At 41.5% G+C, this 12,230-nt stretch overlaps 1 protein-coding gene across 1 annotated transcript in view; it reads right to left on the reverse strand.

Moving 5' to 3' along the window:
• Positions 1-12,230, reverse strand: part of LOC308121727 (ryanodine receptor 1-like) — a gene marked incomplete at its 5' end in the record, with an annotated part of 44,035 nt that overhangs the window by 10,489 nt on the left and 21,316 nt on the right. Inside the window, 23 exons of the mRNA XM_080483155.1 lie at positions 164-252; positions 357-437; positions 2,080-2,097; positions 2,748-2,821; positions 2,898-2,974; positions 3,060-3,139; positions 3,233-3,332; positions 5,490-5,582; positions 5,690-5,741; positions 5,832-5,944; positions 6,027-6,123; positions 6,217-6,329; positions 7,034-7,168; positions 7,267-7,326; positions 7,425-7,595; positions 10,033-10,047; positions 10,581-10,673; positions 10,762-10,849; positions 10,929-11,169; positions 11,261-11,581; positions 11,666-11,796; positions 11,894-11,975; positions 12,072-12,183. Coding sequence (XP_080339281.1) covers positions 164-252; positions 357-437; positions 2,080-2,097; positions 2,748-2,821; positions 2,898-2,974; positions 3,060-3,139; positions 3,233-3,332; positions 5,490-5,582; positions 5,690-5,741; positions 5,832-5,944; positions 6,027-6,123; positions 6,217-6,329; positions 7,034-7,168; positions 7,267-7,326; positions 7,425-7,595; positions 10,033-10,047; positions 10,581-10,673; positions 10,762-10,849; positions 10,929-11,169; positions 11,261-11,581; positions 11,666-11,796; positions 11,894-11,975; positions 12,072-12,183 — 2,436 coding nt within the window. The remainder of the gene's footprint in view (positions 1-163; positions 253-356; positions 438-2,079; positions 2,098-2,747; positions 2,822-2,897; positions 2,975-3,059; positions 3,140-3,232; positions 3,333-5,489; positions 5,583-5,689; positions 5,742-5,831; positions 5,945-6,026; positions 6,124-6,216; positions 6,330-7,033; positions 7,169-7,266; positions 7,327-7,424; positions 7,596-10,032; positions 10,048-10,580; positions 10,674-10,761; positions 10,850-10,928; positions 11,170-11,260; positions 11,582-11,665; positions 11,797-11,893; positions 11,976-12,071; positions 12,184-12,230) is intronic.

Raw genomic sequence — 12,230 nt, forward strand, 5'->3', positions numbered from 1 at the left:
GTAAAGACCCAATGAGTTATCTGGATTTTCATCCAGAACCAAACAGCTTTGCGCCGTGTCCTTTAAAATCCCTTCTCATTCCATCTTCTCGATCCTCTGATGTTTTGTGACACTGTATATTAAAAGTGAATCATCTGCAGGTAGAATCCCTTTCAAAGAGCACCTGGAGCCGAAGGAGATAATCTACAGTACAGATGATGACGTTGATGGTAGTTGTACTGCCGATCTGTGTCCGCAAGTAGTTCTGAAAATCTGCAGCAAAGCAAAAAAAAAAAAAAAAAAGAAATACAAAAAATAAAAAGTTAACAGCATTTAACAAGAAATGATGTGTGAGATTCTGCCTGAATATTTCTCACCGTTATTGTGGCCTTCACAAAGAAGCTGCAGGAAGCGGAAGAGGTCACATGTGAACTCGTCATCAGCCATCACTTTCTCATCTAAAAAAACCCAAACAAAACAAATGTAGTTTTACGATTCAATGTGGCGTATATTAGCCGGTTCGAACGACACGGGAAAGCAAAAAGGTTTTACTGATGAATACTGTCTGAATACAAAGAGTGTAAGGATAATAAAGAAATTGTACAACGTACCATCTGTTTTAAAGTCAATTTAGTATCAGACACTGCTATAACCACCTCCAATCGAATGCTTCTTGTTCCAGTGAATTAAAGAATGAGTCTTAATAATACGAGCATTACGAAAGACTGTGGTCACATGCCAAACAGCATACATGAGTGCACTTCTTGTGAGAGTCGTGAACACAGTAACAGACGTGCAGACACATTGACGACAGATAAAATAAGGCACTGCTGTACAGACAGAAGGACAGCAATAAAGTCAAAGCGCTGCTGTATTCAGAGGTGAACTGATTTTTACTCATGGTATATTTACGTTTTATACATCAGAACAATGCACACAAGGCGACAACGTGTATTTTATCGTTTATGAAATGCATGATTCGATTTCTCTCAGTTCACAGTCCACCAATGAACACAATGGATCACGCAGCACAAAGCAGCGTCGTTAAAGGAGGGTTAGATATCAGAGAGGTTGAGGTGTTGTCCATCAACACAGAAGGGAATCCAGTGCATGATAGAGTACATCTGGGAAAAGGGCTTCACACATCTTTTAGTCAAGTGAGATCGTTGTTCGAGGCAGAAGTGGCTTTAACCAAATAGTTTCCAGCACAGACTAATTTTTCCATCACAACATCATTTTAAAATCTAAACACTGCTGAAACGGACCTATACTTAATAATCTGTGCAGGTCTTCAAAGTGTTCTGCACAAATTATTAAGTTCAAAATGCATAATGTAAAAAGTTCAATATTGTTTCAGACTATTGCTGCCACACACAGAAGAAAAACGGATTAATATCACTTTCATATCAATTCAAATATTTGGTAAGATTTCCAAGCGGCAACTTGTTTTCATGTTTCACATTACCACATTTAATGTCATAATGTGATTAAATTCCTCAATACAGAGTGAAACCTTTGACATTATAGCATGGCTGATTTCTATACTACAGTGTGATCATTTTCAATGATCCTTTATTTGCCACAGTATTAATTTATACCAATCCACTTTCCTGCCAAGGCAGCATTGTGTTTCCATAAACATTCTAAGAATCATAAGAAGAAGAAAATAGATGACAATTAATTCTGACTATAGTTAGAATTATAGACAAACAACATGGTTCAGCTTTGACTAAAAAATGTGCAAGGAGTTGTTAGGGTGGGCAAATGAGGAGCTCTATCACAGTTCATGGTGAACACTTTTCATGACCATCTCACTCGGTTTTAGTAGCAGGAAGGACTAGATTCCATTCGTCACAGTTTTTTTTTTGTTATTTTTTTTCCAAAATGAAAAAGAACACGTGGCCAAAGGCAGAAGCGATGACAACGAAAGATGGACAGAGGGCGTCCAATCCTCTCTCGGCATAATCTCGGTGTTAAAAAAAAAGAAAAAGAAAAAAAAAAAAAAAAGGATGTGATGAAGCGAGATGGACAGGAGAGCGAGAGAAAGAGAGAGAGAGGAATAATAGAGCAGAGAGGCAGATGGACAGAAACATGATTTACCCCGCTCTCGGTTCAAGTCTGAGGACCATGAAAGGAGGGACAAGGGAGAGGTGGCAGTGATCGTGGGGAAGGGAGAGAGGATCAGTGTGTTGACAACAGTAGATGACTAAGAGATGAGGAGGGGGAGATTAACAACATTCCATGGCAACTTAATTCAGGAAGAGATTCAAATTAACCTCCAGAATTAGAAGTAGGTGGAGTCTGATTTGCAAGTCAAACCACTGGACATTCAAAAGGGGGGGACAAAAACAGAACTCCATTTAAGTCACATTAAAACTCCTTCAGTCTAACTCTAGTTATACAAGTGTTAATGATACTTTATGTTAGGAAACCAATCATTCAATCGTTTAACAACTGGTCAACTAATGTCACAGACAGAAGATGAATTAATGAATGCTCAATATATATTAAGTGTGTTGTTTTTTTCCCCACTCTTTTATGTATTTCTTTTTACCTTGCTGCTATGGCTTATAAGAAATAGTGCAAGCAAATCTACAATGAATAAATGTACCAATGATTTTCATTCATGTCACATCCCTACTGATTATGCACAATATTGGTTCATAAAAGAATTCATGTGCGATTATTCAACAGTCTCTTGTGTGACTTTAAATGATTTAAATGAAGTGGAAAAAGTGAAGCTGAACAAGAGGAGAAAGGAGACTTACTGGTGCCTTCCTCCGAAACCATGCCCAGCCCCTCCGCCTTGTTCTGCCTCTCAAAGGCATTGAGATCCAGGACACTAGTGAAAACACACGTTTGTTTGAGCTGTACACTCCCATATAATTGACTCCGCTATCCGGTGATCAGTAACTGACCTGCATGTTTGCATCAGTGCTTGGACGCTCAAAAAGAAGCCCACGTCCTTCTTGTCCCTCAGGTATTCCAGCATTTTCTGACAAACAAAGAGCGATTGAGCCGTTCAAAGTTTGGTTTCAATTCGATTCAGAGTCGAGAAGGTGTGTTTTTAAAGCGCGCACCCGCTGGACCTCACTGTTTCCACCATTAAGGATAGAAATGCCCAGCTTCAGGGTTGTCGATACCATTGGACCGGTTTCACCTGTAAATAAATCAGAAAACCAGAAACATAGTGTTGTCATCCTGTTTGCTGGTTCAAACAAGTGGAGTTAAACAAACGAGAAAGCCAAAGCACCTTTGCAGGCGCTGATCATCTGGAGAACCATCTCGGCAGCACCACGATTGTGAAGTCTGGACTGCTGGTAAAGGAGCCTTTGCTTCTCCATTTCTTTTTCCTGTGACAAACATAGTCGTCATAAGCGTCTGGTACTCCTGCCTCACACATCGAGAGAATATAAACAGATAGTATGGACTCCAGCAGGTGAGAAGAACACCGGACTGATCCATTCTATCAAGTACGTATATTCTCAGTTTTAATCATCTTTCACACGCCTTCGACACGCGTCCCTAAATCATACCTGAGCACCGTTTGGCTCGTATGATTCACAACCATAGCATTACACTTACACTCATAAAGATTACATTAAAGGAAGAACATTGGGTATCTATCAATTGACAAGTTGACTGTCATTCAAACGTGATGCATTTTCTTGCTGTGCTTCTTATTTTATCTTTTATCAACTGTTTGTCAATTTCAATCCACACATTCCGTCATCTCACTTTTATTAGTCGTAGGGTTGTTATGCTACTTCCTCACGTTTGCTAGCTGGAGCAAGCGTTAGACTACAGGAAACAGTCCAATTGGCCTCACCTGTCCACCGGTCAGCCGCTCGGCTTGTCAAAGTGCCTTTACTGCAGCAGTTATTGTTGCAATAGAGACACTTTCAGACAAAAGCTGCGATTCTTCCCTCTCAGGGAAGGAAATTTACAACAACCTGTCTTCGCTCTCAGAAATGCTTTAAATCTATTCTTCTAAGATACAATCAGTATTTGCAATATTAACATTGGTCTGTACAGCCACATCACAAATTAACTTGTAGAGTCACCCCCCCTCCCCCAAACAATAATAACCCCACAACCCGACCACCCTCCTCCCATTCCTCCCACCCCGCCCCACACCCTCCCTGCCCACCCACATATGCCTGACCATGTCTCTACCCACTATGTGTCGTGCAGCAGGATCTCGGCCTCATTCTGCAGCTGATGACCGTCTAATGCGACCTGATGGTCACTGACGCACTGTGCTGTGTGTGTGGACTCGCTCCTGAAATCATCCTTATGTGTGTGCATGGGAAGCTTCTCCTACACTGGCTTTCGCTGTAGTCTGTCAGTACGCTACGTGAGTGGGGGAGGGGAACATTGATAAGTACAGATGCAGTTACCAAAGACGTGTTATGAGGGTGAGAGAAATTACATGGGGTGATGGGGAGAGAGACAGTGAAGAGACAAACGGGACAGCTATATAAACTGGGAGGAATGACATCTCTTGTCATTGAGCACTTTTCGTCACCAACCATTCGCACAGCGTGATTTCGGAGGAGATTGGAATTTTAAGACATTAAATGGATCTTTTTGGTATGTCCAACTCCCCAGTTTGATATAAGCCCTCACACATGTTTGAAGGCACTTTGATTCATTTAAATGTATTTTTTTAGTGGTTTATTGAAGCAATGATACACGTTGACACAGGACATAAATCGCTTATGGTCAAACAAACAGAGATCTTACTGGGACTCTGCGATATAACAGTTTAGTCCCAGTTGCTTTCAACTCTACAGACAGCTGTGGGTATATCAAGTGCAGTTTCTAGGACCAGTAAAATTGTAAAGTAAAAAATAAAGCCCTGCCAGTCCAGTGTTAATTTACTTGCTGCAAAGAGCTTCATGGTAACAACATGGAGAACCTTGGACGGTAACACATTGCTTGCTCAATGTATATAATCAAAATTAATTTGCATTATCCTAAAAACTGACATTATAATAAATTCTAAAAAGCTGTATTTTGTTAGTGTCATGACGATTATTTGGATTATTAATATTATTCTTATAATTGATGTTAATTCTAGGTTAATTCAATCTAGAAAGACCCAATCCAGACTCCTAATAAAAAGGTAAAAAAAATCTTCGTCACAAATGACAACATTGAAAAGCAGTCACGTTTTATATTGACTGGACAGTTTAGAAAATCTGGATTGGAGCTTTGAGTTTCTAAATGACGTCACAATGAATAAAGCACAACGTACAAACAGTGGAGACAGAACAAAGACAGACAGAGAGAGAGAGAGAGAGAGAGAGAGAGAGAGAGAGAGAGAGAGAGAGAGAGAGAGAGAGAGAGAGAGAGAGAGAGAGAGAGAGAGAGAGAGAGAGAGAGAGAGAGAGAGAGAGTGAGAGAGGCGTGGATGTGACGTGATGCTCTGATGATGAGGTCACTCAATGCGTCGAGAGCTACCGCTCCGCTGTGTTCCTGGTCCCTAGCCCCTGGTCGCCCATTACCAGTTCTGACTGTCGCACCTCAAAGGGCATCTCATCCTCAGGGTTTTCCACCATTTCCTCTCCCCCTTCTTCTTCCTCACCAATATGGCAACTCTAAAACAGACAGAAGAAAAAGGCAATATGAGTGTTTTGTCAAAGAGCCTCTCAAAACTGCCATAGATAGATAAAAGAATGAACTGAAATAAATGAAAATAACTCACCTTTGCCATAATATCGGCATATGCCATATAAAGGTGATCTGTATCAAGTTTACTGAAATGCAGAGGGAAACAAGACAGGCGGCGAATTAGAATGCCTGAATTTTGAAGGCACATTCCCGCATTTGGTGTTTATCTATCGGACCTCTTTTCTGTTAGAGCAGTGCGACTGAAATGCAGAATTAGCTGGTGAAGGGGATCCGGCTTTGTTTCCTTCTTCTCCTCTTCTTCATCTCCTTCCTCTTGCTCCATCGCTTTCTGGGATGTAGAGGAATAAAAACAGTGAGTCATTGGAATAGCGGGGCAGATTTAAATGAAGCAGACTTCGCAGGTCACTCACAGACAGGTCGTCTATCATCCGGTCTTCAAACGAGTAACCCTCAGTGTGAAGCCAGTTGCGTTTGTATCCTTCAAGGAACATGTTTGAAGCTCTGTGCCTACAAAACCAAACACAAACATTTATTGAATAAAGTGATTTTTTATTTTTTTTTTTGTAGCTGCTCTTTCTGACAAACATGTTGCTCTCTAACCTTGGAATATTGTACAGTGGCGTCATCCTGAAGCAGGCGACCACGGCCCTGCGTCTCTGCTTGGACAACAGTTTGTGCCAGACCATCTTCTTGGACTTGAATGGATGCTCAGTCTAGCAGACAACACATACAAAGCAAAAATGAAAGAGCTCCGTTGTTAGAAAAGTTGTGGTGAATTTTCAAACTTTAGTTTTTGTTTTTTGTTTTTTAAAAAAAAAAGGTTGTTAAGAGTTTTCTACATTTGATCTATAATTCTAACTTCAGCATCTGCTTCAATATAATATATATTCCGTTTGAGGTCCCTTTATCTATTAGAACTGGTCACCAATGGCACCACTTTATAGATTTTGGCAGCCATCTTAGCCTTTTAACTTGATGACAGACAAAATTTTTATGTGGGATTGAGAACTTCTTATTTCCAGTCTAAAATGACAATTTACACCAAAAGAAAGAATATATTAGAATACACAGAAAAATATGTCTTTAAGAAAGATATAAAGGAGAACAGCTTGAGTTCTTGTAAAAACCTACAAGCATTATCTAGTGATACCTGACATGCTCAAATGAGTTTCATAGTTTTAAGGCTTATTTTAAGGAATCTTCCCATTCATATTAAACTAATTAGTGCAGATCAGCATGTTGTGACTCATTATTCCTACTACAAACCATGTATTGTGTATTGGAAAATCTGAAAAGAAAATCTAATCTTAGCATTTTGTCTTGATATATCCAGAGTCAGTCATCTCTGCTGGATTTCATTTCTCCTCGGTTGAGCGCAGGAATCAACAGACCTACAAGAGCGATCAGCATTTCTCACCACTTCCAGGTGATAGAGGACGGCAGAAACTTCCTGCACTCTCTTGACAACTTTCACAGGAGCGTCAGCATCTTCCGCCTTCCCCGCCATCTCCTTGTACAGAGCCATCTGCCAGCGCATGGATGGGTTGTCCACCTTTCAACAGCACAGGGATGCAAACGCTTCTGAAACATGTCCTGACTGAGTTTCGGTATTCACCATAATCAGGTGCTAGAACAGTCCTTCCACGGTACCTTGCCCTGAAGATGCAGGTTATTTTGCAGGAACTCTCTAACTTCTTCATCAGTGTCTCTCTGTAAATCACATGAGTTCAATCATTGTCCTCCTTAACGCAGTTCTCTTTTAGCATGTTCCAAATCATAGAGATGTAGAAACTTGAAAAAACAACTACCAAAGAGTATCTGATCTTGGCCAAGTTGATGAGCTCCTGGTCGGCAGGAGAACACATGTTGAGGCCAATGGGAAGCATCTTTTTCAAGGCAGCCACAATGAGTGAAGTCTGGACCGAATAACGATCTCCCCGTTTCTTCTTCTTGGTGCGCTCAGTGTCTGAACCTCCGCCCTGTAAGAAGTAACAGTCAACCAACAAGCATTCACAGTGTCCCATCAAAGAAACACAGGCCCCATTAGTAATATTCTCTTCATCCCATTGTGCGAGAAAAGAAACTACAAAGACAAGGTCATTCTAGCTATACTACTACCAAACAGTACAAAATCGTATCTAAATATAAGTATATCACCACAGCCAGCATTCAATAAATTCAGGATTTGATTGGTGCATTGCTAACACCTGAATATTATCGTACCGTATTAACAGCCGGGCATTACACAGAGCTGCAACTGTCTTCTACACAATAAAGAGAGTAAAGCGCTACTTCCTCTACTTTCTACCTTTACTGCTGGTTTTTGTTAAATATGTTACTGTTAGCAATTTGTAACTCAAAGAGAAGTGCCTGCAATTTTTGGTTATTTCCAAAAACATAAAATCACTATTTCTCTGAGCTCAGACTGGTCAGTACAGGGTCCAGTGGAAATGTGAGAGCAAAGTGGGGATATAGCTGCCTTGGGTAAAAGGAGTGGATTTTTAAAAAAAAAGCGAATCAGTGACATTGCTTTTTACAAACATGCGACGGGAAATATTTCATTCTCGTGAGCATCGAGCATACCATGAACATGAAAGTCACCTAAAACAAGCCTTTCTTCTACTTAATTGTGAGTCAGTTTTCATAACAACTGACATTCTGGCACGTTAGATGATGTTAAAGAATGGAACTGCTCAGTTTAGAGTTAATTTCATTAGTTGCAGGCTGTTAAAATCACACATCTCAAGTAAAAACCAACCATCTAAGGAAAACATCCCTGCACTCGCCTCCTGAACTCCTGTTGCTACCAGAGTTCAGTTCTTCTGTTGTCTGCTCTTTCTAGAATCCTCCAAATTGTTCATATCAGTGTGGCAGAATACAGCTCCTACAGTGAATGCATCTAAAAATACATCTGTATCATCTCGTAAAAGTATGCAGCAGAGAAGTGTATTACCACTTGAAGGAAGTAGGTGGTGCTAATGTGCCATGATTACTTAAAGAGTTATTATGATGCTGTCTACAGTGACTTACAGTGTTTACGCCTTTGTTATGCACTGTAAATATAATGGCTATATTTTTAGGTCTGTTTATTTGTTGTCTTAAAACTAGAAAATCTGAGACACCCTGCATTGTGGCCGGAATGTTTAGAAAGCTGAGTAAAAGAGGCGAGCTTCTGGCAGCAGTAACTCAATGATACATGTATTTGTCAGGGTATCACTGATAAACAATTCTAAACAAGTCACTCCCAGAAGCCCTCACCAACCAAAAAAATAAAACAATCTGAATCTTAAATGTCTGTTTGTTATGGAAAGGAGGTTTAGAGGGTGCAAAGCATTTCTGGGAAATATTTTAGACATTAAGTGTGAATTAATGTGCCGGTTAGGTTCGTGGTCCTTTTTGAACACTTCTTAAGAAAGAACCCAACAAGTGATTTAGGAGGTCTGCTTCAGTGACATTAAGCATCAAGCCATGTGTTAGTGTGGATACTAGGAAGTATAAAGAGAGGTCCACCTTGAAGTACCATGAAGTATTTTTTATTTTTATTTTTTTAAGGGAGGAGAGAAGAAAGAGCACAGAGAAGACTAACATCATCACCTAGTGGCAAAAAGCTACATCACAGAAACCTACGAGTCAACAGTCTTTCCATGAAAAGAGACAAAAGGCAAACTAAAAGACTCCAACTCAGCTATGATCAAAGAAGAGCAAACTCAGTGACAGGATGATGGCACTGCGCTCTCACCACCACCTCCGGCCTTGTGTAAAGCCCAGTGCCATGAGCCCAACTCGACAGCTGAGTACTTTCATCAAGCGCCTCCAGACTCCCCCCCTCACACACTGGCAGGACTGAGGATGCCCCCCCCCCCCCCCCCCCCCCCCCCCACCCGCAGGCGGGGCTTGCCCATTCGTCCGGTGATTCTATGTGAGATTGATGTGTCTTTCCCTAAAGCACTTTCATTACTGTATTTCTTTATGTATACTTTAGTTAGAATTAAGGATGAATGAATAGTTTTGTTTAAACTCTGATTAAGTCAGTGGCTGTATGTCGGTAAAGAGACTCTTGCATAATTGCTTTGTTCCTGTGAGGAAACTTCTGGTGTTTTTGTAATATAGCTGTAAAATTCTAACAATCCCAAATTCTCAGCCTAGTTGTGTTTCGTGTTTCACTTCTAATAGACTCCGTCGTATTTATGACTAAGCAGCTGCGTGTTCCGAAATACATTTTCTTGTGCCACTCCTTGAAAGCCATGTGTGGGTCTTTACGTCTGTGAGTGTCGTCGTGCGTAAATGTGTTTTTTGTCGATGTGGTATGAGTGTGTGGATCAGATGTGCCAGTGTGCTGGAGAGGTTGATGAAAAGCTCCCCCACAGTGAGGTGCCATGCGGTCAGCACAGCGGTCGTGCAGAAACAAAATCTAACCTCTGTGTCCCCGCCCTGGAAACCCAGCCGCAAACCAAAAGAAGAGGACAGTGGACAACCAAAGAGAGAATGACGTTAACAGAACTGCTGTTGTTCTCAAATATGTGAATCAAAGTTACACCTGAGAATGTTACTGCTGACTTCACTGTGTTTAAACGGGCAATTAATTTGTAAACAATTTGCAAAATCAAAGGTAAATACACACTGAGGCAGTGAAAAATAGATTTGTAAATGCAGTTCCTGTTGAAAGTTGTGGGCAAGTGCCATTATGACTTAACTGCTTCACGAGAGCATCAATTATCCTTTTTATTTCCAAGAACCAGTCTCCTCGGCATGATATGATGTTTTTAAAACACCATTTTGGAGTAGTTGAAGCGAGAGGCAATAAAAAAAAAAAACAATCACGCTGAAATTATACCAAAAAGCTGGGAAAAAAGGCCTACGAACAGGTGCAGGTGGTAAACACATACCTGCAAGAATCCTAAAAGAGCCTGATTTGAGATTTGACACTATACCAGCATCACTGGCTCTGCCGGTCACTCACTCACCTTGCTCATTTTGCTCTTGCTGTCAGCAGTGAGGAACGACATGTTATTGATCTCATTCATCACCACAAAGTTCTGCTCCTCTCGCTTGAAATTCTGAAAGACAATGAAAGAGGAAACACGAAGTAAACAGTGTGAAACTTTGTAAACAGTTCCGTTTAAATGCCAAATAGACGAAACTCACGTGAGATTTGGACCAGAAAATAAAGACCTCTCCAACCATTCGGAAAAGCTCTTCTGCATCCGGGTCAGGGCAGGTCAGCCAACGCGCCCTAGAGCAAAACAATTGACCTTAAGGCTCTGAGTCAGGTACACACTTTAAACATGATGAAGTCAGATAATTTAGTGTACCTGTTGTTGTCCACATAGCGGATGAGTAGAGGGTAGAGGGCATATAGGTCTCGGCAGAGGACAGCAAACTCATCACGTATAGTCCCATCTTCCTCATCACCCTCTGATTTCCCCTCCATCCGCAGATGGTCTTCCTCAGCAACCACCTTCGAAGTGCGTTTCTTCAGCTTCTCCATTGTTGGGATGAAGTGCGACTTCAGCATTTCTGGCTTCGCCCTGCTGACGATGGGCTGTGAAAACACTGGCGGAGAAATAAAATGATCACTCGCACGCAAGGTTCCTAAAGAATACAAGGTGACCCATGAATAACACGAGTATAAAACAGCGCTCACCAGCCAGCCTCTTCATCCAGGAGGCCTCATCAATGCCCAGGTTGTTGACTACAATTTTCATGATGCTGCCCAGGAGCTGATTGAGGTGTTCAGATGTAACGTCGGTGCACACTCGGCCTTCCATCTCGGGGAAGTTTTCAGGTCCCCTCTCCCACCAGCGTGGTAGATAGTTACACAGCATGGGCAAGGTGATTTCAATCACATGGGGCATCTCAGTGTAACGAGCTCCGGACTCTGCCAAGTCTCCGATCTCCTTCAGCAGAATATCCAGCTCAGGAATATCTGGACATAACTCCTGGACCTCGTTGGGCAGGCCCAAGACTTAAAGATTCACAAGAAGAAATGTCAAAGGAAATCCAAACTAGATTCTATTTTGACAAATAAGAAGAAATGTGCTGCACTCACTGGCTCGCTCCCTGGGTGTCTTCGTGGTGTAGACGGAAAAAGCATTGAATTCATTCAAATGAGGCTCTAAGTAAGCTACCGGCATAGCTGCAGCAAGATGAGCCAAACACTCTCCAAGAGCAGGTCTCTGTCTGTAAATTGGAAGAAAAGTACATTTAAAACTCAACTAATTCCAAAGACACTTCTTCAGAAATGTGAAGCTTCAGAGGCGTGTCGATTTGGCGTTACCTCTCCACATGTGGATTTTTGACCGTGCCGAGGGAGTAAATGCTGCACATGATGCGATAGCATGACATCTGTAGATCGTCCACTGCGCGCAACCAACAGAGCAAACGTAGGAAGGTACAATATTGTCAGTCTGATCCCAAATAAACGGCACAAATATAAATCATGAGGAGGAACTCACGCATGACGTCGTCTCCAAACTGGTGCTGAGCGATGTGATCGAAGAGGGAGGTGAGCACGGGGAGCAGGGCGATGGTGGTGTAGTTAATGTTCTGAGATACACCTTTCACTTGCTTAAGAGGAAAGATACGGCAAGTGATTAGATATTTCAGATCAAGTG

This window comes from Lipophrys pholis, assembly GCF_963383615.2.
Source record: "Lipophrys pholis genome assembly, chromosome: 16".
Lineage (NCBI taxonomy): Eukaryota > Metazoa > Chordata > Actinopteri > Blenniiformes > Blenniidae > Lipophrys > Lipophrys pholis.